This window comes from Neurospora hispaniola (genome assembly GCF_033458365.1).
Source record: "Neurospora hispaniola strain FGSC 10403 chromosome Unknown B0T23scaffold_6, whole genome shotgun sequence".
Classification (NCBI taxonomy): domain Eukaryota; kingdom Fungi; phylum Ascomycota; class Sordariomycetes; order Sordariales; family Sordariaceae; genus Neurospora; species Neurospora hispaniola.
Window position 1 is genome coordinate 2,229,982 of NW_026944411.1, and position 24,720 is coordinate 2,254,701.

At 51.8% G+C, this 24,720-nt stretch overlaps 7 protein-coding genes across 7 annotated transcripts; 2 read left to right on the forward strand and 5 right to left on the reverse strand.

Moving 5' to 3' along the window:
* Nucleotides 1-848: 848 nt before the first annotated feature.
* On the reverse strand, nt 849-3,749 carry B0T23DRAFT_197718 (heat shock protein 70 family). Its single transcript, XM_062833325.1, has 5 exons — nt 3,296-3,749; nt 2,933-3,110; nt 2,706-2,874; nt 2,250-2,628; nt 849-2,140 (listed from the first exon to the last, which is right to left on the reverse strand). The coding sequence occupies exons 1-5, from the start codon at nt 3,336-3,338 to the stop codon at nt 1,062-1,064; spliced, it is 1,848 nt and encodes a 615-aa protein (XP_062690981.1). The 5' UTR covers nt 3,339-3,749; the 3' UTR covers nt 849-1,061.
* Nucleotides 3,750-4,614: 865 nt separating this feature from the next.
* B0T23DRAFT_197757 (eukaryotic translation initiation factor 4E) lies at nt 4,615-6,054 on the forward strand. Its single transcript, XM_062833326.1, has 3 exons — nt 4,615-5,093; nt 5,177-5,248; nt 5,316-6,054. The coding sequence occupies exons 1-3, from the start codon at nt 4,908-4,910 to the stop codon at nt 5,802-5,804; spliced, it is 747 nt and encodes a 248-aa protein (XP_062690982.1). The 5' UTR covers nt 4,615-4,907; the 3' UTR covers nt 5,805-6,054.
* A 582-nt stretch (nt 6,055-6,636) lies between these two features.
* Nucleotides 6,637-9,887, reverse strand: B0T23DRAFT_455313 (uncharacterized protein; the record flags this gene model as incomplete). Its single annotated transcript, XM_062841228.1, has 2 exons — nt 6,637-8,916; nt 8,990-9,887. The coding sequence occupies 2 exons, from the start codon at nt 9,885-9,887 to the stop codon at nt 6,794-6,796; spliced, it is 3,021 nt and encodes a 1,006-aa protein (XP_062690983.1). The 3' UTR covers nt 6,637-6,793.
* A 1,086-nt stretch (nt 9,888-10,973) lies between these two features.
* Nucleotides 10,974-13,731, reverse strand: B0T23DRAFT_321488 (Bromodomain-containing protein; the record flags this gene model as incomplete). Its single annotated transcript, XM_062835239.1, has 5 exons — nt 10,974-11,404; nt 11,460-12,250; nt 12,319-13,047; nt 13,183-13,283; nt 13,639-13,731. The coding sequence occupies 5 exons, from the start codon at nt 13,729-13,731 to the stop codon at nt 10,974-10,976; spliced, it is 2,145 nt and encodes a 714-aa protein (XP_062690984.1).
* Nucleotides 13,732-14,907: 1,176 nt separating this feature from the next.
* B0T23DRAFT_197795 (regulatory subunit of cyclin-dependent kinase) lies at nt 14,908-15,883 on the forward strand. The gene is made up of 4 exons (XM_062833328.1): nt 14,908-15,261; nt 15,330-15,474; nt 15,550-15,608; nt 15,668-15,883. The coding sequence occupies exons 1-4, from the start codon at nt 15,143-15,145 to the stop codon at nt 15,699-15,701; spliced, it is 357 nt and encodes a 118-aa protein (XP_062690985.1). The 5' UTR covers nt 14,908-15,142; the 3' UTR covers nt 15,702-15,883.
* A 5,654-nt stretch (nt 15,884-21,537) lies between these two features.
* B0T23DRAFT_197824 (uncharacterized protein) lies at nt 21,538-22,256 on the reverse strand. The gene is made up of 2 exons (XM_062833329.1): nt 21,891-22,256; nt 21,538-21,822 (listed from the first exon to the last, which is right to left on the reverse strand). Exons 1-2 carry the CDS (start codon nt 22,135-22,137, stop codon nt 21,641-21,643), a joined length of 429 nt encoding a protein of 142 aa, XP_062690986.1. The 5' UTR covers nt 22,138-22,256; the 3' UTR covers nt 21,538-21,640.
* A 1,549-nt stretch (nt 22,257-23,805) lies between these two features.
* B0T23DRAFT_385072 (uncharacterized protein) lies at nt 23,806-24,470 on the reverse strand. Its single transcript, XM_062837515.1, has 2 exons — nt 23,926-24,470; nt 23,806-23,824 (listed from the first exon to the last, which is right to left on the reverse strand). Exon 1 carries the CDS (start codon nt 24,429-24,431, stop codon nt 24,267-24,269), a length of 165 nt encoding a protein of 54 aa, XP_062690987.1. The 5' UTR covers nt 24,432-24,470; the 3' UTR covers nt 23,806-23,824; nt 23,926-24,266.
* Nucleotides 24,471-24,720: the final 250 nt, after the last annotated feature.

Consider the following 24,720-nt stretch of genomic DNA (forward strand, 5'->3'; position numbering starts at 1 on the left):
CATTTGTCCAATCATGTTGCTCCTTTGACTTTCAAAAAGATGTTCAGTTCCGTTTTGCTCTTCCGGGCGACGTCTGGGTGTACCACAGCTTCATCCTCCAATCCACATACTACATCTTAGCATTATAATAATAACGATCAAACATCAGAGATGAGTTGGTTGTGTGAAGTCGAGAATGCCAGCCATCTTGGCAACCGTCCAGGTTGGAATCCGAAAGCCAAGACCACATGCAACGTCCGCCAACGACAACACCACAACAACACGAATCCAAGACACACATCAAGATTGGTAACAGCCGTTTTCAAGAACTGGTCTATCGGTAATGTCTACTAATAAAGGCATCGGCCTAATGTACATGGGCATATGTTAGTGAATTACAGCCATAACAAAATACTGGGCACGCATTGGCAACATTGCCTTGGCCATAACCCAAGTCAAAAGACCCATGTATCTTACTAGGCAACGCGTTCAGTTCAAACTATTATGCATTGGTCATTGTATCAACATGTCTCTATACAATACAGCGATGCCTACGAATGAATCATCAAGGCATGAGGACTAACAATGACCTGGCTGGACATGATGTTAATATACCTTGTTGAATGGACAACACATCCGACAACAAAAGTTCAGAATAACAAACAAGACAGAGTCACATTTTGCATCAAAGGGAGACAAGATAAGTTTTGTTCATCGTTTGTATTGTTTTTGCACCTTCCCCAGTCTACATGCAGTTGCGCCGAAGAGATTTTGGGTCATAAATAAAGAGATCAATGGCGCTAAAAGGCAAGGAAAAGAAATCCATCCGGTATGTCATTCGTTCTTGGAAACAACCATTCCCTGCCTGGGGCTGCGACTGATGCCGTAGAATGCAGATCAAATACACATGGCCCCCCCAACTTTTGAGTATCCGGTCCCAATGAACGAGGTATATGAAGACGTCGTGCCGATACAAGACAAGACCCTGCCTTCAATTAAAGTTCCTGTTCCTATTCCCAAGTATCGCGCCCATTGGTAGATGGAAGGCGAGCATCATACACTTCGTTAAGCTAAAAGGTAATTTAGCGGGAAGACATGGCCTTGGTGACGAGGCGCTTGAGGGCAAGCTCCTTCTTCTTGAGGTCCTCGGCGGAGGAGTCCTCAATCTCGAGCTGGCTCATGGCCTCGGAGAGGGACTGCTCAATCTTCTCCTTCTGGCCGCGCTTGAGCTTGAGGGAGAGAGTGGGGTCGGAGACGATCTCCTCAACGCGGGAGATGTAGGACTCGAGCTGCTGCTTGGCCTCGAAGCGCTTGGAGAAAGCCTCGTCGTTGCTCTTGAACTTCTCAGCCTCCTCAACCATCTTCTCGATCTCAGAGGAAGAGAGCTTGCCAACGGAGTTGGAGATGGTGATGTTGGCAGAGCGGCCAGAGGTCTTCTCAGTGGCGGTAACCTTGAGGATACCGTTGACGTCGACCTCGAAGACGACCTCGAGGACGGGCTCACCAGCCTTCATGGGAGGGATAGGAGCAAGAGTGAACTCGCCGAGAGAGGTGTTGTCCTCGCAGTTGACACGCTCACCCTGGTAAACGGGGAACTGAACGGTCTGCTGGTTGTCGGCAACAGTGGTGAAGGTGCGCTTCTTGATGGTGGGCACAGTCTGGCCACGGGGGACGACGGGGGCGAAAATGTTGCCCTCCATGGCGACACCGAGGGAGAGGGGAACGACATCGAGGAGGAGGAGGTCGGAGGTCTCGGCGGAGGTGGCCTTGCCGGAGAGGATACCGGCCTGGACGGCGGCACCGTAGGCGACAGCCTCATCGGGGTTGATGGACTTCTCGAGCTTCTTGCCGTCGAAGAACTCGCTGAGGAGCTTCTGGACCTTGGGGATACGGGTAGAACCACCGACAAGGACGATCTCGTCAACGGCGGACTTCTCGATACCGGCATCCTTGAGGACCTGAGCAACAGGCTCGAGGGTACCAGAAAAGGCCTTGGCGTTCAAGTCCTCGAAACGGGCACGAGTGACGTTGATGTTGAAGTCCTCACCATCGAAGAGGGAGTCGATCTCAATGGTGGTCTGGGCACCGGAAGAGAGGGTACGCTTGGCACGCTCGCAAGCAGTGCGGAGACGACGGAGGGCACGGGCATCACCGGAGAGATCTGGTTGTTGTTTATTAGTTTCGAGTTCCAAAAACCACCAAAAAACAAGCAATTCGAAGATGTTCAGAACACCAGGCGTGCCGCAAGAGCGGGGAGGGAATTTACTAACCTTTCTTAGTACGGCGCGTGAATTCTTTCTTGCAGTAGTCAAGGAGGTTGGTGTCGAAATCCTGACCACCAAGATGGGTGTCACCAGCGGTGGCCTTGACAGTGAAGACACCACCCTGGATGTTGAGGAGGGAGACATCGAAAGTACCACCACCAAGATCGTAGATGAGGACGTTGCGCTCCTTGTTGGACTTGTTGGCACCGAGACCGTAGGCAATGGCGGCAGCGGTGGGCTCGTTGATGATACGGAGGACGTTGAGGCCGGCAATGGCACCAGCATCCTTGGTAGCCTGACGCTGGTTGTCGTTGAAGTAGGCGGGGACAGTGATGACAGCCTTCTCAACCTTCTTGCCAAGCTTGACCTCGGCAATCTCCTTCATCTGTGTTGTGGGAACACATGTTAGAGTGCGGTTCTTATGCGTACAGATCCGGAAGCTCGGATGTGGCGGTGGCTTACCTTGGTGAGGACCATGGCGGAGATCTCCTGGGGGGAGAAGGTGTGGACACCGTTGAGGTAGTCAACCTCAACCTTGGGGTTGCCGGCACCATCGTCGACAACCTTGAAGGGCCAAGACTCCTGGTCCTTCTTGACGGTGGGGTCATCGATGCGGCGACCGATAAGACGCCTGGAGGTGCGTTAGTGAGGCTGCTTCTTCCGAGACTGAGATACTGGATAGCGCGTACTTGACATCGAAGACGGTGTTCTTCGGGTTCATGGCGGCCTGGTTCTTGGCGGCCTCACCGATCAAACGCTCCTCGGGAGTGAAGGAGACGAAAGAGGGAGTGGTGAAGCTACCCTGCTCGTTGGCAATGATCTCGACATTGGTACCCTCGTAGATGGCAACGCAAGAGTAGGTAGTACCTATATGGAAGGATTGAGGTTAGCAAGTTGTTCACATATGCATGAGTCTTGACCGAGTGCGCCGTTGCCCTTGGTGATGCCCGAAAACGCACAAAAACAGAAACTCGGGCGCAAACAGGTCGCAACATCGGTGACAATAACATGATATTGCGCACGGCGGGTCTTGTAAAAAGGTTAAAACATACCAAGATCGATGCCAATGGCACCATCGTAAACTTCGTCCGCCATGATGAAGATAGTGTTGTCTGGAAAGGGAATGTCGAGACTGAGCTGAAGCTGGCAACAACGAAGGGGACGAGGAGGGAGTTGAAGGGTTTTAAAAGGCCTGAGCCGGTCCAGTCGCTGAAAGAGTGGGCTGCGTGGGGCAGGGCAGGCCGGGCGACTTTCAATTTTGAAATTTTCAACTGCGCCGCAACTTTTTTCTGCTGCATGGCCAACCGCCCCGGTTTTCCCCACTGTCTAGCCTGGATCGGGCATGGTTGGGTATGGCCACTATCTTATCTAAGCTCTACACGTGATACTACCCGTGATATCTGGTCCCAGTCTCCTTCGATCCGAGCCTACGACTGGCTGGGTTTGACCGACATGGGGGTATGGGAGGGGCGTTGAGGGGTCTTGTCCCTGGGAACTTTTTTTCACCTTGAGCGCCTCCGGTCTCTTCTGGGGGCGCTAGCAAGGACTGCAGTGCAGGGTGGGCAAGGGCAACTTTTCGAAGTGGAGGAGGGGGAGGGGTCTGTAGGCAGTTGCAGGAAAGACGGGATTCGTTTCATTGGATTGTTGACTCGCTGACATGACAGGGCAACTGAATGATGAGACTGAACGACTCGGGATGGGAGTGAAGTCGGGTGGCCATTGTGAGTCTGTGCAAGTTTGACTGCCGAGGACTCTGGGAGTCTGGAAGCGGCGATGGTTTGGAAAGAAACACTTCTGTTACCAATCGTTACGCGAATGATTGCTGCAGGATGCATCGCCGTAACACCAAGTGTTGGCAGGGCATTGTCTGCATCAGGTCTACTCCTCGCTGCTTGTGATTGCGGCTACACTGAATTTGTCAGTTGGCCTTCATGGGCAACTGCCAATGCCAAAAATTCTTCGATTTGTGCCTCCGAGACAAAATCCACTCTATTATCATCCAAGTCTCGGCTGTCAACCATACTCTCCTGGGACTATCATAACTCTGTGTATAGGTAGAATATCCAAGGTACACTAGTACCTCTCTCTATCTGCACTACCGCCTCGGTGTTTGAAAGAGCAACCGACTTGTTTGCCTGGAGCAACAAGTCTCAGATGATTTCACCTCCAAGTCGCAAGTCGCACCTGCCGTCTAGATCCTGAGTGCTTGGACCACGCGTCTAGACAGTGAATTTCCTCTTTTTTTTTGCCGTGACAAACTTCACCTTGTTCCACGTCTTCTTCTTTCTTCCTCGCTCTCAACATCTCAACTTTTTTTCTCAACAACCAAGCATCCTGAACTTCCACTTCTCCTCGGAAGAGCAGTCATCCCCCAGGCAAAAACAGACCACATACATAATCCAAAACATCTGACCGAATCGTATCGTGGATCCCCCAAGTTGGAGCCCCCCCTCGCCCGCAGTCCCCAATCGATTCGCGCTTCCACACGCCGCGCACGCTTAGATCACTTTCTTGGGCATAAACTGCTTTTTTTGTGGGCCCGTCTGTCCAAGCTCAGTCCTTGTTAGCTTCGACTCCGTTCTCGTCGCCCTTTGTCGGTCGGAACGACACACTTTGATCAACATCCACTTTCCAAACCCCCATCGCAACATCACAACCGCCACCATGTCCGAGCAAGTCGATCTCACCACCATTCCTATCAGCCCCGAGGGCGGCAACACCAACGGCGACGCCGCCGCCGCCAAGGACGACAAGACCGTCACCGTCTTCCACGACAAGGAGCACTTCAATGTCAAGCACCCTCTCTCCAACCGCTGGACCCTTTGGTTCACCAAGCCCTCAAGCGGAAAGGTTGGTTCCCCCCTCCCCCCCCCTCCCTTCGCCTACCACCTGCTCCACCATACGATGCAGTCAGCTAACATCATCGCGACCAGGGCGACAACTGGAATGACCTTCTGAAGGAGGTTATCACCTTTGAGACGGTCGAGGAGTTCTGGGGTGTATATGTATGTTTATGAGCGCTCTCCCACCCCACGCTTTGCGCAACATGCATGCTGACCAAAACGCGCGCAGAACAACATCGCCCCGGTATCAGAGCTCGCTCTCAAGTCCGATTACCATCTCTTCAAGGAGGGCGTGCGCCCCGAGTGGGAGGATCCCCAGAACAAGCACGGTGGCAAGTGGTCTTACCAGTTCAAGGAGAAGCGCAATGTCAACATTGACGAGATCTGGCTGCATACTATGCTTGCTGCGATCGGCGAGACTCTCGAGGACGAGGAGGACGGTGAGGTCATGGGCGTTGTCGTCAACGTCCGCAAGGCCTTCTTCCGTGTTGGTGTCTGGACCCGCACTATCGGCAAGCACATTCCCGGCCGCGGCGACGGAGATATTTCTGGCGGCAAGGGCAGGTCCCCCGAGAAGGGCAAGGAGATCCTGATGGCTATCGGCCGCCGCTTCAAGGAGGTCCTCCAGCTCCCGCCCAACGAGGCTCTCGAGTTCTCCGGCCACACGGAATCCGCTCACAGCGGCAGCTCTCGCGCTCGTGCCAAGATGACCGTCTAAATGCGGTCTCTAATTTTGGCCATGTCATTGACAAGCTAAAGTCAAGCCCGGCTTTAGCAGGCAGCTTCGTTCTTATGCATACAACGGGCCGCTTATAATATCTACGACGTTCGAAAAGGACGACATGCGGTCTCGGCGGCGGCATACACGCAGACGACAACGCATAGAAATATGGGATATCTCGTTGACGAAAAAGCTACCCGCTTCATTACTTGGTGGAGGAATACGGGAGTCTGGAAGGGGGGAATCTAGCCGTGGCGTCGGTTTCCAGAAAATCCTTTTTACATTTCATTCAGCAGCTCTACTATTGAGGTCCTTATCATGGCGTTATTTGACTTTGGAAGTTAAGGCAGCCTTTAAGTCGGTTTTATACCAAGTGGCCTCCCACTCGCAGATATGTGCATAGATCTGAGCGTGGGCTGTCACGGAATTAGAGAATGGTTTACACTCAGGACGAGATGGGGTTGCCGCACTATTTCCATCGGGTTCCTGAGAGAGCATGTGTATGGTATGTTGGGCTTTTGCGGCGGGCATGGGTCACAGTCGTCGCGGGATATGGGACATTGATAGGAGCTTAGTGAGGAATAAAAGCATTGGTCCTCTACATTCGGCCGGAAATGGACATGCGTCTTTGTTGACTAACGTTAACGTCAAGGCTCGGAACAGGAAACTCCGGCTTGTTACCTCTGGTTGTGAACAGCCGTCCTGGGCACCGCTCATGGTTTGCTTCGAGAGTTAGCGAGCTTTTTACTAAAGGTGTTGATCCCTTACAACCCAAACTCAAACGATGACATGATTGCGGACCAAGACGACTGACTTGTGACGAGTACGTGTAGGAAGAGTTTGTCGAAACTAAGCTAGCTACTTTACATCTTTGTCCAAGTCTCCAAGTTGACCTAACGCCTTCGGAAAGCCATCATCCCAAACAAAAACAACCAACAGACTACTTATCCAATTTTCCAAAACTTGTTATCCACGGTTAAACTGCTTCAAGGCGTCAGAGGAGGAGGCGGTGCCGCGCCGGCAAGGGTGAAGGTTCCATCGCCAGTGGTAACAGTGGAAGCGGTGGAAGTCCTCCTCCCAGACGTCAGACCACCACCACCACCAGCAGTGCGTTTCTCCGTGACAGTGAACACTTCTTCCCCCCCGTTAGTAGTCACGGTGTAAGTAATCTTCTCAGTCTTCAAACCAGACTCAATCCTCCTAGCAAAAGGGTTCCAGTTACCACCACCACCACCACCACCAGCCGCCGCCGCCCCCGTCATCGTCGTTGTCACCGTTGTCGCCGTGGTCACCGTTGTCGTTAAACTCCCTCCTTCACTTCCTCCTCCTCCTGCTCCGCTCCTTCGCCACGCCTCAGGCAAAACTGTAGCACCAGTAGCACCACCCAACCAAGCATCAACCCTCGCCAACCCGCCTTTCACCGCCTCATCCACCAACTTCACCCAATCTCCCCACCATCCAACCGCCCCCTTCAACCTCGTCCAAACCCATCCCACCGGTCCCCTCTCGACAAGCTGGCTATAAAGATATCCCACAGCCCTTAAAGCGGAAGCCAAAGGCGGGAGCACCAGTTTCTTAACCAAGTCCCCGACGGGAGCGAGGACTGGTTTGAGAACAGCCAACGCTAGGTTTCGGAGGAGAGTTAATGTGTGAAGAAGACGACCTAGAAGAGGACGGATGGCATCAACGAGGGGAGTGAGCAAAGTGGTGAGGCCATCTTTGACCTGGTTGAAGACGTGCAGGGCTGTAGATTCCAAAGCGAGGAGGAAGGGGAGGAAAGAAGGGAGGAGGAGGGGAAGTAGCAAAAAGCGGAGGAGGGAGTAGATGAGCGTGGTGAAAAGGAGACGGCGGGTGAGGATGAGGGTTTTGTTGGAGGGAACGAAGTAGGAGAAGAAAGGGGAAGATGTACGAGAGGATGAGGTTAGGTTGTTGAGGGAGTGCCGGCTGTGGCTGTGGCGAGAGGTAAGAGGGAGATTGGTCCATTCCCTCAAGGTAGGAACGTGCTCGGGCAAGTAACCGGGGTAGCCGATGTAATACTTTTCTGGACCGACAGAAGGATCGTTGGCATTGCGCCGGAGGGCGGAGAGGTGAGACTCGTCGGCTACGCCCGAGTAGTAAATTGCGTTGCCTTTGGCGATCGTGTGGATGGCTTGGGCGTCTTCTTGGCGGTCGAAGGGGTTGGGATGCTTGCGACGGCGAGCCGTGGGGAAGGTGTAGCCCTCGTCGGAAGAGTCTTCCTTCTTAGGGGGGTTGCGGGGGATGAGTTGATCAAAGTAATATTCGTAAGTGGGGTGGCTCTCGATGGAGGCCATGATGTCGTTGGTGTGGAAGGAGAAGGACCGGGAGAAGGACGGGTTCTTCTTGACCGGCTCACGTCTGAAGGTTTCCAGGTTCATGTAGCGTTGGATGGCGGGGAAGATGGCGATTTGGGTCTTTGCCAGGCGAGAGGGGAGGTAGAGCTCCGGAGGGCGGTTGGGGTCACTGGACCTGCTGTAGTCTGGCTCAGAGGCAGGAGGAGGATCGTCAACAGTGGGTGCCACGAAGCCAGGACGGAGCCGCGCAAGCCTGACACCCGTGGCAGCCAAACCGGACTTCAACTTTGTACTGACATGATCCAAAGCAAGTCGGAGGGTACCACGTGCCATGGCAGCAGTGGTCCTCGTAGTACGTCCGTCCAGACCAAGCTCCTTTCTCCTCTTCTTCCGTCGTCGATCTGCTTCCAGGCCCGCGTGATACCGCTTTTGGGCATCTTGCTCGTGTTTATCAGCCCAGGCCCGCGAGATCTCAAAGGGAGTGTCGTCGACGTTCTCAACTTCCAGACTCCATCCATCTCCGGGCAGGGGCCAGTTGAAGCGGAAGACATCGCGGGAAAGCCGCATGGCGATGTTGAAGTAACCCGACTCGGCAATGATATCGTGGATGTCCTGATGAAACTCTAGCGGGTCTGTACGCTTTTCGAATTCGACGTCCATGAACCGGAGCAGAGGTGAGAACAAGGCTGTGGTTTGGATCGCCAGCTTGTCCACCTCAGGCCAGAAGCCTGGAGTCAAGATAGAATCGCCGAGAGCAGCGCGGACACTTCGGCAACGCATCTCGGTGCGGAAGTGGCCTAGTTCCCGCTAAGTTAGTCCACAACAACGATAACAAAGGATAGAGGGACTGAAAGAAAGAAAGAAACATACCATCTAACTCGATATAACACTCATCCTGTGCGTCCAACATCCTCTTCGTGCCCTTGTCCGCCCCAAACAACAACTCATCGAACACCTGCTCCTGCAACAACCTCACCAGCACCCCAACCATGAGAAATTTCCTATATTTCCCCTTTGCCAACAACACATCCCACCCCGCGGGGTGATTATTATCCTGCCTCGCCACCAAGCTCGCATAATGAACAAAGTGATCTGAAACGCCCGCCTGCTTCCACAGGTTCGTCCAATCTTTCACGCTCTTCGCAGACACTTTCACATCCTGCTGTTCATCAAAATACTTCTCCGCCCACCTATATACCCTCTTCATGATATCGTACCACAGAATTTCATACCAGTCACTTTGAAACTCCACGTCCTTGTGCTCCTCGGAAGTAGGCCAGCGGATATGATCAAACCCCAACTGCGTCGGCCTCCACCCAGACTCCCTGATACTTAGAACCTGCCTTGGGACCACCGGACTTACGTCCACCCCGATCCCATCGAGCTTCAGCAACTTGGCCACTCCCTTCAACCCATCCTCAATAGCGGCCATAGCCTCGAGGCTCGATCGAGCAAAGGGAATGTAATCCAGGGTATGGAACGGGTGTTTCTTTAGGGGTAAAGGCTTAAGGAGTCTGTCGTCGACACCTATGATGGCGAGCTTGCGCTCGTGCATGGCTTGTTTGTTAATTTCCTGGTACAGCCCGTCGGAGGGAACCCAAGGTCGCTCCTTGGTGGATATGGGTTCGACGACAACGTGGGTGGATGAGATACGGGTTGGTTGGCGGACGTCGGAGCGGGCTTTGGGGACAACGCCGAATGAGGGCGGCTTGAACCCGCCGGGGCTGTAAAGGCCGGCTGGCGCGAAGTGGGCGCCTTGGGGATGCATTGTTGCTTCGCTTGAGGTTGTTCCCCTTCGTATGGTGATGAATATTCTCGACTGTGCGATTGTGCTATGCGTCAGCTTTCTCGTGTAGTTCGACTCGGGGGAATCAAAGTGGTCCCTCGTGAAAACGCAGATTCTGTAAAATCATGAAGATGTTGCTAAAAGGAATGCAGAAAGGGTTTGTGGGAAGATAGTTGGCAACATGGCGTCAACATAAGAGAATGGAACACAAAGGGGAAGTAGCTGAGTGGGATCAATGAAGCACTCAGTCAACGTTATGGACCTTTGCGACAATAGACAATAACAAAGAGGGGTGCAATGCTAGGGCATAGCTGACGGAAATGGACATGAAGCTGGCAGAACAAAGGAGACCCAACCGGACATGGAAAGGAGAAGACATCTTTGAGAAACAACATTCCAACCGTTCGCATCGCATTTCCGAAGCCTTCTGTATTTGTTAGCTGCCGTTCTCGGACTTGGTAAACATCTCCAGGGTCAACAACCCAAGCATTGCATTGTCTTGTTTGCGTAGGAGTGTAAGCAGACAAAGAAGGTAGTCAATAATGACTCCCCAAACAATGGTTCAAGGTGCAAACCGGTGCTTGTCTAATTTCCCATACTTGTTGCAAAATGTCGTCGCCGACTGGCTTGTAAAAATTGGCTGTTTGGATATCCCCCTTTTGTCACGTATATCATACATAACAGCATGATGCTCCGGCAATGGCCACTTGATTCATCCATTACCATCCGTATACTCGCTCTCTGTCATCGCACCATCTCTTTATTTATGCAAGCCGACCAACAACTCCCACCATGGAGAGAAAGTACCAAATGACCGAGCCGAACGCATTGTATTCCACATCCCACCGTCCCTAAACTCCATAATGTAAGTAACCTGACGCTAGCCAACCCACACTTTCGAAATGTCTCGACTGTCTTGCGCCGGACAAGACCAAGACCACGCCCAATCCTTGAACCATAACCTCCACAGCATTGCCTGAACCAACCAGATCTTGAAAAGGAATTAAAAAGGTATCAAAATAATACCAGAAAACAACATTTGAGACGGGTGCACGTTCAAACGAGCGGTTACACCCTGGGTAAAAAGGCATTGACAGAAATCCTCTCCAGCTCGCACTCGGCGCCACTGGGGAGCTTCTGGCCCTTTGGAAGGGCTGCAATCATTGTGACACTGATTACTGTCGTACCCGGCTGCAACGGAAGGTCAAATACTATCGCATTCACGGGCAGCGGGTCGTCAGGAATCGGTAAAGGAGTCGCCCTTCCCACCATCGAACCATTAATGGTGATGAAAAGGCGATATTGTCGCTGTTGCTGCTCCAGGATAGGAGACAGTCGTGGAATAAGCTGCAGTCTGCTATGATTAGTGGGCAGATGAACAGTCAGGTTCTGCTGGGCCAGTCTTGGATGAGCCGGAACTTCAAGTCTAAACCGCCTCTCGAGGGGAATGCTTGGATGGGTACGAATCAGGATGCTATGGATAAGGGCATCGGCAAGACCTTTTGAATGCAATTAGCGACTAAACCTTCATAAACGGACCTGACCAAAACTTACCTCGACCAGGAGCACGGTGTGTCTTATCCCATATAGGCGGGGGCGGGGGCGGTGCTACAACGGGCACATGACCGTTTTGAAGCACTGCAGAACCTGGCTGTTGCGAATTGTTGATTCCCGGCGTCATGGTTCCGGGTCCCACGGCAACCCCATTCACGCCCGCTTGGGGTGGTAGAGGCACAGGCGATTGTTGAATACCCCCCTCGAGCTTAGCCTGGGTGACGGCTGGGCTTGGTACCACAGAGGTGGACAGACTCCTGACTTTATCTTGAGGTATAATGGGAACTGCAGACGGGACAACTCTATTGCCATTGACAGCTCCATGGCTATAGTTGGAATCAATGGATTGGCCAGTTGGGGGCGCTGGCGAGGCGGCAGCGCTACCCCGAGAGCCGCCCACATGAATGGTGATCTTCTTCGGTCCGCTCACACTTGGAGTTTCCGAGCCGGGGGCGACCTTCAGTTTAATCTTGGGGGGCTGTGGCGGTTCTTGAACGACTGCCTTGGCTTGGTCCAACTCTCTCTCAAAGCAGTTCTTTAATTCCGTCGCAAGGTCGTAAATAACGCTCCCCTCTTCGTTATAGTAGTGAGCATTGTTCCAGAGAAGACTGGCCTTCTCCTCGAATGCAGCCCAACTCTTGAATTCGCTCACACCTGTCGGACTAGCGCGACCGTAGATACCCTTGACGAGCTTCTGCAGGCCCTTGAGGGAGAGGGGCTCAGTGATGACAGCAAAGTAGTCCTTGAAGCTCCTTGGAGGAAGGTTGATAAAGTCGAGGAAATACGGGTCACTGTTTTGTTATGTTAGTATGGAAGGGTCGACAAGGTGGGACGAATGAGAGATGGAGGTGCAACGTACGATCCATCCGGCTTGCGAATGAGCTCCTCTACAATCTTCTCCTGTGCTTGCTGGAAGTTGAGGCTTTTGTAGGGTACATTCTCGTACTCATGGTCTGCCTTTTTCCTGCCGCCTCTGCCAGGCTTAAACGTGGGTACTGGCGAGGCTGTGCTTCTAGCCGCTGGTCTGCCACTTTCGCGCCTCTTGATAACAATCCTTCGTGGGTTCTCATTGTCTTCGTCGCCGCTCTCGTCGCGGTCGTCATCGTGGTCATCATCTTCGCCTTCAACATCATCCTCGCCCTGGATATCCTGTACCGAAGGAGATTCGCGTTTCCGCACAGATTTGACAGATCCGTTTGTGGAGCTGTTCGAAGAGTGCCTTTTGGTACCGTTTTGACTCGCGTTCTTGCTCTCTTCATCGTCTTCCTCCCCAGGAATCGGCGCTGCGGTGCAGCTATAGCCGGTTTCGCGCTTGTAGGCAGGATTCGTCTTGGTCATGTAGTTGCTGAGTGCTTTCCTGACGCGTTCTGCGTCCTCAAATATGTCGGAGCCTTTGTTGTAGTATTCTTTCGCGTTCATAACCATACGTTTAAAGTAACCCTCCAGCTCCGACATGTTTGCAAAGTCCTGGTTGTGCAGTTTGCGCTCGATTGTTTTGAGAGATATGGGCAGCTTGATGCGCCTGTAGTAGTCTTCGTTCCCTTCGCGCGGGATGAGATCTTCGAAGCAGTCGGCGACAGTCCGTCCACTATAGTCAAGATGTTAGCGAAAAGCTTTACGGAGAGAATGCAAAAGGTCCATCTGTTGCTGTCGATCGCAAGTAGTGCAGTCATAATAAAAGAGAAACCTGTACCGGGGTTCGTGCAAGATTGTAACTTCATACCTCTTGTCCTTCGTCCTACGAATCATCTCGAGGAAGTGCAGGCCATATGCGGTAGTGGACTCATGGGTCTCTTCCTGATTGAGATCGTAATCCGTGTAGGGCTGTATTCGCGGTTAGCTGGCTGTATGTAGTCGAATATTGAGGGCAGTGTTTTGTTGACTGCTGTATTGTCGAAGCCAAGGGATAAGACGCGGGTTGGGCATCGTGGGAGGCAGATGTCAAGCTTCATTGATAGGTGTTGGGGTTCAATCAGATAATAGGCGCTGAGTTCTGTCAATGGGTGCATGTGCACTTCCTCAACTTCCTTCCCAGACGAGGAAGGGAAGTTTAGAGGTTATGGTCGCTGCATGGCCGCATCCTCGTCGAGAGGGACCAGCTACAACAGGAACCGGGGATGCATGTATAGGTAGGTAGGGAGCAGTGGGAGCAATGGTTCATTGGAGGTGATGGACTTACACCTGGTTCCTTCTTGGTGCGCTTCGCAGCGCGGTCGTCGCCATCCTGGATGTGGGCGCCGTTGGAGATGCTGGCTTTCCGCTTATTGTCCATGTCGGCGAAGAGTGCAACCCGGTCGTGGGTCTGGTAGATGCGGCAGGAGGGCGGTGCCGGCGGGGCAATGGCAGTTGGGGAGAAGGGTCTCGTCTGGGGGTCAGGGACCGGATGGGCGTCGCTGGCGCAGAGCAGGACGGGACTCGTTCGGGAGACGCGTTGCGGTTTGGCGATTGTGTGTTTCGTGCTGCGGGCACAAAAAATACCACTTGGGTTGAAGGGTAGTGGATTAGTGGGAACCGCGCTCCAGTGCTCCAGCAGCGATGGGCCTGGCCTGTGAGCTGCAGCGGGCGGGCGGGCAGGCGGGCGTCGCCGCGAAAGGAATGGACGGGAAGACAGATTGTGGCCGCTTGAGAACTCAACGAACGTGATGGAGAGGGCAGGGGGCGGGCTAGAATCACTTGTAGTGTAAGTGAGGTGGGCAACCGTCCACGAGCCAATAGCAGTGGCGGCTTGTGATGGTGTATCGACTCTGCGCAGGAACAGAATACCTACACACTTTGTTGGGTGGATGCTGCACGGCGTGTCGAGCAGTGAGATGGGTCGGGATGCCGGCAGTGTGTAGACAGTCCAGTGGTGATGGGCAGTGGGAATACCCTCAAAGCTGAGAGGTATCGGGGCGGATGGCGAGTTGGGTGCTCCAACAGATGAAAAAGACGGTTGGCCGCGGGTTGCTTTGAGCGGATTGTCCTGAGCTTTGTTAGTGCAGCGTGGTTTGCTTCCCTGGACGGCGCCTGGTGCCCGTGCTTTGGGACGACTTTGAGAAATCCCTTGTCGACCTCCCTGGCGGCTGGCAGCCGTCTGTCAAAAGTTCTGCCCTTCAAGCGTACCAAGACCGGGTCAACTGACGCGGCCGGCAGCATTTGGGGTGGATTTGCCGGCCGGATGCTCCCCTCTGCCATCAAACCCCTGTCAACTGAGTGGCAGTAGACTTGGGTGATTCCTACTCGTCACTGCTGGCTGACCCGTCATCGTCAACGACATCACCATCTCATCGCAATACCGACATACACTCTACAATAACACCAAAGTCTCTGGACAATAGAAGCTATCGTTCGGCCTATTCAAGATAGCTCTCAGAAGATACACAACAACGACCCCGCCATCTACAATTGACTCTCGGCTCGATCGTCTCATCTCATCCCGCCCCCAAAGTGAAGACAATAGTCACAATACACTGCCGCCAAAGACGCCGACTCCACTGCCCTGCCCGACAGCGACCCTCTCTCTGCTTCCGGGTTCTTAAATAGCACTCTATCCACCCCACGCGCGCGGTCACCACAGCGAAACCCAAACCACCGAGACACGCGTTGTGGAATCGCACAGCACCGCCAGCAACCATCGCCTTGGCAACCGCTACCAAACAACAACAATCGCACACCGCCATACACCCACAACACAAGCAGGCAAAATGACACCGGAGGAGATGGGCATCGACACCAGTCGCCGCAACCCCAGCCCGCGGCCGCTGTCTGATAACGAGCGCGCGCGCCTCGAGGAGTTCATCGACTCTATTCACTATTCTACTCGGTACGCCGATGCGCACTTTGGGAAGCGCTCTACTGTACGGTTGCTGACCCTGCCACTTGTTCCTATAGCTATTCCGACAGCGAGTACGAGTACCGTCACGTCCAGCTACCCAAGGCCATGCTCAAGGCCATCCCCTCCGACTACCACGATAAATCCAAGGGCACTCTAAAGCTCTTGTGGGAGGAGGAATGGAGAGCCATGGGCATTACACAGGTGCGCGCGAAGCTGATTAGTCGCGATGGGAACGCATAGGGAACGGGAAGACTAACACAAAGGTTGCGGCAACAGAGTCTCGGTTGGGAACACTACGAGGTTCATGAGCCAGAGCCTCATATTCTGTTGTTCAAGTAAGCGCATCCCATTCGACACTACCATGATTCATATTGCTGACCTGACGGTACCGCAGGCGTCCCCTAAACTACCAGCCCCCTCAGTGTTGAAGACAACTTGGCTTGAGGAGGATTAGACGGGAACACACACACAACACACACATTTGGAATTGCACCATACCTTGCATTACCATGATGCTCACGACTGCATAGCGAGATTTCTTTAATGGGCGACATGTGCGGACAGCGATCACGATCGATAGTAGGATAATACTTGGAGGATACTACTGGCTCGAATACTTTGCTCCGATCAATGCGCCCATGGCCATCACCCAAAAAGCTCCGAGTGTCTGGAGGACAGGAATTCCATATCCTGATGTGAGCGATTGAAGGACGATCACAGTCTACTGCCACACGGATGGATTGATTTGGCCGAGACATAACACAACAACTCTGTGGATCACTGCTGGAAGAGATGAGCTTGCCGGACCTCTCTGATTTGGAAGCTGAGGTTGGAGGTGGGCTCGCTAGACTTGCATATCCTTCATGGACCACTCAGCCAGTTACTGGCCAAACATCCTGCTGTCACGACTTGAACCAATTTTCAGGCATAGCATTCGATATCTGCAGACAATAAAGGAGGAGACAAGTGATCTTGCACGGGGTATCATCGGTCTAATGTCTCCGGGGTAGGCCGTTGGGTTATGGGTACGTGAGGAGCGAATGGATAGAGAGAATCAATAGAAACAGCTTGCAATTCAACGCTCCCTATCGTCTATATCATGAGTTTCTACGTGCTCCTCTGACTCCCCACGTGGTCTTCGATGAAGCAAGCAAGCTGTCCGGCATCAGACTTTGTCAGTCATCCCAAGGAAATCATGACTCACATCTTCCAAAGACGCATCATTCCGGTGCCTAGCTCAAATGAAAGTCCATGTCATGACTGATACTCTATAAATGCATTCCAGTCACACTAATCACCAAGCCTATTATACAATGACAGCATATACGCTCTGTTTCCACGGAACGTGCATTGGCTATATGACTACTCGGTCTAATCTCGTGCTTATATAGACAAGTGCTCGGGGGCGGTTCTCATGCAGAGTCTCTGAGGTGGCCACAGCAACTTACGCGTCGGTCCTCCATTTACTAGGCTAGGCAGGCAACCCATTGTGTTAAGCAAGACTTTGATATCATTTTCACCCACCTTCTACCTGTCATGGTGATCCCAGACTGGTAGATTTCCCTTAGGTATACATGGCTGTCACATACATCATGAACTCAACCAGAATGACATGACCAGCCACGGACATGATTTTCGGTATGTGGACACTCGATGTTCCATCAGATTTGATGGTCAAGTCTGGTCTTAGTTTCGTCTCTTTTTGTCAGTCTTCGCCAACAGAGCGATAACGTTACTAGGCAATGACTAAGACCACGTAACGGTTACTCCGTCCCAACTGAACTAATCCAAATATGAAGAAATGTGAGATGGGAAATTGAAAGGGGTTTCGACGAGCTATAGACCAAGTGAAGAGAGTGACGCGCTGTTCTAACTGTCCCAAGTTGAGTGGAAATAACGAGAAGTCCTACTGCTACATACCCTGAGAAAGCTGGAAATTTGGGAGTTAGACTTACGAAAGACGTTGGTTGGACTTGGGTTGGATGCGATTTATACAATGCTTGTGGGCGGACATACCATGTATACATGTTGTTTCCGAGCAAAGTTTTCCAAATTTACTGCGAGCATCGCGCAACAAACAAAAATTGAAAGTGATCGCTTTTGCCATCTGTTCAGTCCGTACAATTACTTGGATCAGAGGTCTACACAAGAGTGACAACTCGAAGGTCCAAAACTTAAAAAAATAAAAAAAATAAAAAAATCAAACATATCGAGATATTGCAACCATATGCCGTAACTTTTACCAATGGCTTCTATTCCATGCCAGCTTGACATGCGCCTGTCTGTGGTGGTCCTTTTCTCATGTTTCTGTCACCTGATTTTGCTCGCTCAAGGGATTTCTGTATAGAGCCGGACATGGACGTTATGAAGATACACAGCATGAAAGACGGGGAGCGAAAGGATAACCAGGTTCCAAAAGTAAATATCTACGTTCGGCAACCGGAAGTTCGTTCAGGAAGGCTCTTGATCGCTGCTTGATGATTCATTTGTTTCCAAATATGCGATCCTGAGTCTTGTTATGGTGTTGGCCGACGGCTTTGAGTTCAATCCCCTTTATCCCTCTACTTCATTTTTTGTTTTCCCCTATTACGCAAATGTTCAAGTCTTGCCCTCGGTTCCTTTGAGCAATAAGATACGACAACGCAAATATCAAAGTAATTCTTTTGTCTTCATCGAACCGAAATGCGTGGAACGAATCCGGGTGTGGCATTGACAGTTAGCCTACTCGAAAACAGAGAGTGAATTTCACTTGCCGAAACTCCACAAGCTTAATTGCCAGTGATGCCAGCTTACTCCCAGACAGTCGATTTTAAAAACCTGTCAAGTAAGTCTAGTGGACAGATATAACTTGAAGAGAATGAAGGGCCATATATGTGTCAATGAGACGTAACGGAAGCGCTTCAGGACCGGATAGATAGACCCCAGAACCGTTGATATAGATAGCTCGGAATGTAACCCGGCATCCAACATCCGGATACATATGTACGTAGCACCGAACATCCGACACCCGGCACGTGCCAAATTAGCCGCTCGGTGGCTTCTCGGTAGGTCCCGCTCCAAGACTCCGGGATATTTGGGTCCGACTCCGGGAATTATGGGGCCAAAGCGGAAGCTTCCAGTTGCCCGATTGAACTTTCGAAGTTGGGAGTTGCCGGTATCCGGCTGGTCTGTGCACTCTCCGGCCCCAAACCAAATCAGCCCAGCTGAGCTGCCCGGAGATCCGCCTGACTCCGACGTTCGATTCAAGCTAGGAAGGAACGCTTCGGGGCTCGGATCTCACCCCCACAATCCTTGATCCCGTCCTTCCTCTTCTTCTCTGCAGTGTTTACTCTATTTTTTTTTTTTTTTTTTTTTTGCCAGTCCGCCCGACGGCGGCTTTCCATCTTTTGTACTGAGTGGGTGTTGTTGTACCTTTGTACATTTGTAGGAGTGGTCGGGTGACTTTTGTGTGGAGGTTTTATGGTGCAGTGGGGTTGTGCCAGTGCCTGAGCTTATCTTTAGCTTGGCATTAGCGCTGCGCCTTGGCACGGCAGCTTGCAGCGCTACCCCACTTTTTCGGTCAGCGGGGGGTCAGGTTGCCCGCACAAAGCCGCGGCGTGATGCCCTCTGGTGGGGGACAGACAGTTCGCTGGCAGTGGGCACTATGACAGCAAGCAGCAACAACAGATGATGGGATGTGTCGCTGTTGTGGCCTGTGATTGATCATTAAGTTCTGTGGCGCTTGACGATCTTGTTTGGACTTTATCTTTGGTCCATCATTGATTGGGTTTTTTTTTTCTAAGGTTGATTACAAACCTAGGTTGATTTCCCATCACTGCCGACCGGGTGGAACAGCATGTGTGGGGTTGTTCAAACGCATTTTTGCCTCTTCTAAGGAATGACGTTTCTGAAGCCCTTCATGTAAAGCAAGCAAAATGGTGTCTGTCCGCTTCATCTTGATACTGTAGCGTTCGTATCATGAAAGCATCAGTTGTCCTTTGAAGAGACCCTGCGCTTGCGAGGCACAATGAAGTGTGCCAAGAGATCTTACATTAATCAAGATCTTGGGCTGTTACATACCGCCTTTGCCTTCTTTGGCCGACAACAGATGGACGGCAGGTCGGCAATGGCGGTTATTAGCTTCTGAAGCACAACGAACGGCACAGAACCGGGCATCGTTTATGTGGAAATAGGCACGGTGGTATCTTTGGGGGCATTTCCGCGAATTCTGCAGTGTCAACTTAAGTCACAGTTCCCGCTGTTTGAGCCTCGAAGATCTGCAGTTCCCGTGCCTTTGCTTATCAATTGGAGTTACCGATTCACCGCAGCACAAACCTACTCCCGGCCGAAAGCGGCCAGAGTATCCAAGATCCATAGAGAAGCTGATTGACACTTTTGGCCACAATGCAAATACCGTATAAACGGACGTTCGTCTTTAGCCACCAAGAAAATCACGTATAGTCTGTAAGAAGTATACTGCAACATTCATGCCCGCCAGAAAACTGTATGCAAGACGGTGATTTCGAAAATCCACACCCTTCAGCACCCTTAAGAGGACAGGATGAACAGATAGTCCACCATTAGAATCGAAATTACGGTACACCGGTGTGGCAACACGTCTCCCACCCACTATTCTCTTGCGGGAATCGACTGTACGGATTCAGACATACGTTATGTCTGATTATGTCTGATTGCCCTGGAGGCTCAAAAAGAAGGCCCTGAATTGGTACGGTAGAGCTGAGGTTACCGGTCCCTAGGTTTCCGGCAAAGAGTGAGTGATCTCAGTTATATTGGGCACAAAACAACACTTCAATCACTCTATCGCACGTAATCCATAAGATTACACACTACGTAGCCCCTTCAGCGGTGAATGAACTTGCTTCTCAAGCCAGTGCCAGTTGTTATCAGATGTGCAAAACTACAATGCCGGCGATCTACACAACGGCGCAACCCCTTGATGCAGATCTGAGCCTCTGTCCCAACATCTACCGACCAGCAATAGCTACGAACGAGCAACGAAAGTCCATATTACTGGACACTCAAAACACACCGTTGCTTTTTTTTCTCCATACCCTCAGATGTACATCTGGCCATGAATTCTTCTTACCGCTTTGTCAGCCTTCAGTTCCCTTCTTCTCTTTCCGGAGACCGCTTCTTTTTGCCATCAACCTCCAGCCATTCTGTGTTTTTACCCCTCTTCGCCAAGTGTTCAAGTGTTTTGCCAAGCCCAAGATCTAACACCTCCTGCTGTGCGAGCTGAGACGGGCAATCTTGCACCAACGGCTTGAGATTTGGGGGAATGTGTCAGTTGATGATTGATGCCCGTGTCGTCTGTTTGAATTATCCCTGCCTGGAGTGTGTCTGTCTCCTGTCGTGAAATTCTTTCAAAAGAGTGATGGAAGGCGAGAACAACGGCAAGTCGGATGTAGACAAAATAAAGTTTCGATGGCTTATCGCAATCGGGATATAAGACCAAGCCGGGTGCGCCGGAGGCAAGGATATGCTGGCAAGGGCAGCGCCAAGACGACTTGGCTTTTGGCTACCGTCGGTTCAAGTTGTCGCCAACCCTTATCGGTAATTTTTTATTCTTATTTTTATTTTCTTTTCCGGTGAAGGACGAAGGCAATTTTCTCCATTGTTTCTGTCAAACTACCTACGGCTCAAATCCTATTCGTTGGTAAGATTGGACGTGATACCCACCATCCGGCAATTCCTGTGCAATGCTGTCTATCATGGTATGCTTCAACGAGAACTTTGAATGGTTAAGTTGATCAAACCACGAACGTCATGGGTGGATATGTCAAGTGCATGACAGGCGCTGAAAAAGCGAGGGGAAAAAAAAAATACGAGACGAACAACTTGGTGGGGAGGAAGGAAGGGAGCAGGTCGATCCGGGAGAGGGACTGAATACAAACAATTCAGGTTTCAATTGCCTGACTTGTTTGAAACTCTTTTGTTTGGACATTGTGCCAGCTCACAGACAACGATAACAATACCGAGAAAAGCAGAGAAAACTATCAGGTTCTCATTTGAAAATTGGTATACTATCTTCCCCTTGTCGATCCCCCCTTCTTCGCTGGTTGCCGCCAGCACATCCCAGAAAACCTCCCATGTGTGTGCTTGGCTCCTGCCCCTTCCCAAAACTGCCAAGGAAAAAAAACACATTCCATCCCTCCAGTCCCTTGTCAACCTGAAGGACACCTCCACAACTCCTTATCGAGAGTGAGGAGAAAAAAAAAAGAGGAAAAAAAGAGGAAAAAAAAAACCTTCCGCAGCGCCTTTGAAAACTCCATCCCTGGTGGAGCGTACCATTCGCAAAAATCCCGTCAGAGGATTACAGAAAAAGAAGACCGAGAAGCGCCGTTTGAAAGCCTTTGTGGTATAGGAATCATCCAGTTTGCCATTTTCGCCCAAAAGAGGTGTGTTTCTTTCCGCCGAAATGGCACATCGTTGTGCTCCCCATGTCGATGGGATCCATGCCATCATGGCTGGAAGGTATATGATAAGGAAATGTGTCATGCAGCAGCAAGGCTCGTGCTTGCCCCATCTTTTTATCGCTTGAAAGTATGACTGAACGACAGGATGGGTAAAGTGCCAACCGCAAAAAAAAGGTGGTGCGACCCTTTAGTGGTTCCTGAGGAAGCGGAATCCCCCAGTGGTGGAGGACTGGCTGCTGACACTGGAGGCGCGGCGCTTGATGGCCTCGGCAGAGTCGGCCTCTACTTGCTTGACGCTCTCAGTAGGAGACTCGAGAGCAGCCTCATCGGCAGAAGCGACCTTGGGCTTTTGCTCGGCAACGGAGATGATAGGAGCCAAGGTAAGGAAGGTCGAGGGACGACGAGGGCGAAGACGCTGGCTCATGGAGCGGGTATCCTGAGAAGACATGGCTGGTGATAGAAGAGTGGTTGAAGACCGAGAAATGTGGCGGTGCTTTAACTTGTGGATGGAGGAGGCCGCTGGTAGTTGCTAGTTCGCGAGAGTTGAGTGAGGAAACGAGAATTGGGTTGAAGCGATGTGTTTGGGAAACAGTGATGAGGAAAGAAAAAAGCAGAGGGAGTTGGGGTTGATATAGAGATGGAAGGAGGAGCTCTGGAGCAAATAAGGGGGCTCCATGCAGACGGGGCATGCCCTTAGAGGTAGGTAGGTATCCTGACTCGAGCAACACTTGGCCGACTGCTTATCAACCGCACGGCAGGTGCAAGCCGCAAATCATTGCTGTTTTTTTTTTTTTTTTTTTTTTTTTTTTTTTTTTTTTTTTCGGTGCTCCGCACTGGAACTCACATGAACAAGGTGATCGAGAGAGCGCCAAGTGTTCCCTGGGCCCCCCGACGCCAACTTTCTCCAACCCCTAGGACGACTGCCTGCCAAGCCTTATCTGCAACGATGCTGCAAGAGGACGCAAGAGCACACACCCCTACCCCGAGCTAAAAACCTCCATGTCGCATGATTGGATTGATCAAAGCGAGGTCCCCCCCCTCGCCGGAGCTTGATGGCGCCAGGCCAGAGAGCCAGCACACGTGGGTTTGTCATTGGCTTGGGACAGAGCGGGATGGCGGCGTGATGAGGGGTTCAAAGCCTTTGTTATCCGCAAGCTGACAACGAGTGAAAAGACATTGGCAAGCGGTGCGAACTGGCCAGCCTCGAGTCTGGGGGTAGGTAGGGAAACGCATGCGAAGAGGGCTAGTGATGTCGACGTCAAATGCCCTGTAAGGCAGCGGTAGCTCGACGGGCTTGCGCACCTGCCCATAGACCGGTGGAATGATAGCGGATGGGACAATGCCATCGTGGCGGCGGAAACGAGAATAGACTTTGATACTCACCAGGGGTAGCCTATAAAATGTGGGGCAATGAGCGGCTCTGGCGCAGGTCTGGGCGGTCTCTCCGACACGCCGTCCTCGATTGACCGGGCCGCGGCTGGCCTTGATTGGTCGCCGGATAAGTCGTCGAAGATATCTCGGAAGATGTTGCGACCGTCGCTTGACATCCGGGATTTCGGGGGTGGGGCGCGGGGAAAGCTGGAGCTCAACCACGCAAGTCTGGGGTAATGGAACCTACCCCAAACGGGCCACCTCAACCGGGGCCAGCCGCCAAAAGGTACAAGGCAAAGAAAGGCCTTGGGAAGTCGAGAAGCACTCAGACTAGAAGGGAATACACTAGTACTGATCCGCCAACTGCGTCACCAGTTCAAGTTTCCTTAAGTAGGGCGCCTTGACCCTTTGGGGAATCCTAACACGTAATTTAATGGTGTGCTTTGCCCTGTCTTGCGCTCCCCCTAGTCCGCGTTAGCATCACGCCAGGGAGCATGTGACCGAGAAAGACGTAGGAAAATCGAGAAAATGCTATTCCAGAGTCAGTATGCTATCGAAGAATAGAATTGCTGGATGCGAACCCCCAAGGTAGTTGCGGTCGCTTCACCGTCTCACGATAGATACAAAATCTCTCCACTGAACAGCGTATTCATCTTTTCCTCTCTTCCCAGGTCTGGGGCAAGATTGCGGGGAGAAATGTGATGTGAGTGGACGGATGGAAGCATGCACCTTACGTGTCGATTTTCCGTGCATTGCCAGAACGCCTAAAACCGGCAGCATTGCTCAATCGTGTAAGCATGTGATTCGGCTGAAGGGGATCTTATCGTAACTGTAGAGGTCTCATACCATATAGATAGACGATTACCTTGATAAGTACCCCGAACAACGTATCCGCATGGTTTGTTTTGGATCAAAGATTGACGGCGTTGACCGTTCGACGATGTTGAAAATCATGAATGCGGCCCGACCCTGTCTATAGCTTATCAAGGTCGAGTTGTTGGTTCGGCAGCCCTTTCGTCACGGAACTGATAAACTGTCTTGCTTGTGTTGACAAGGGCAAAGACAAATACAGATGGCGGACTACACGTGTTGAACGTAGGCCCTGAGGAGATTATATCGTATCCCACAGTGCCATAACGATATAAGACACCCGCAAACTGGATTGCGAAGGAAGGGGTGTGTTTAGTACCTCGAGATGCATGCCTGTCATCGACCCCAGTCGATGCGGTCTATAATAGCTTTCCAAACGGTACTGTTGGTGCGCTTCAATCGGTCCGGAGTCCTATCACCAACGACAAGTGGGCTAGGATACCTCGCATCTAGCACACGCATATGAGCATGTTTCCCCAATTTGTGAAGCTCTACCATCATCCCATGAAGTCCTGCCCACTTCTGCTGGCCAGTAATTACGACCAAGGGTTATGAAGAAGGAGGGCCGGTATACGTTTGCTGTGCGAACTACGCCCGGGTGCTTCCGACTTGATCCCGATATCACAAGGGCAAGACGGCATGGTCCCACCGGTGTCTTCTGCATGTTGTACTGAAGATTGAAGCTGGGTCAAGGTAATATCACCATCACCACAGCTGGATTGAATGCAGAAAACTTCCGCCAATCGGGCCATCACAGTTGACACGCCGCGGCGGGGATGCCGGGCCAGGA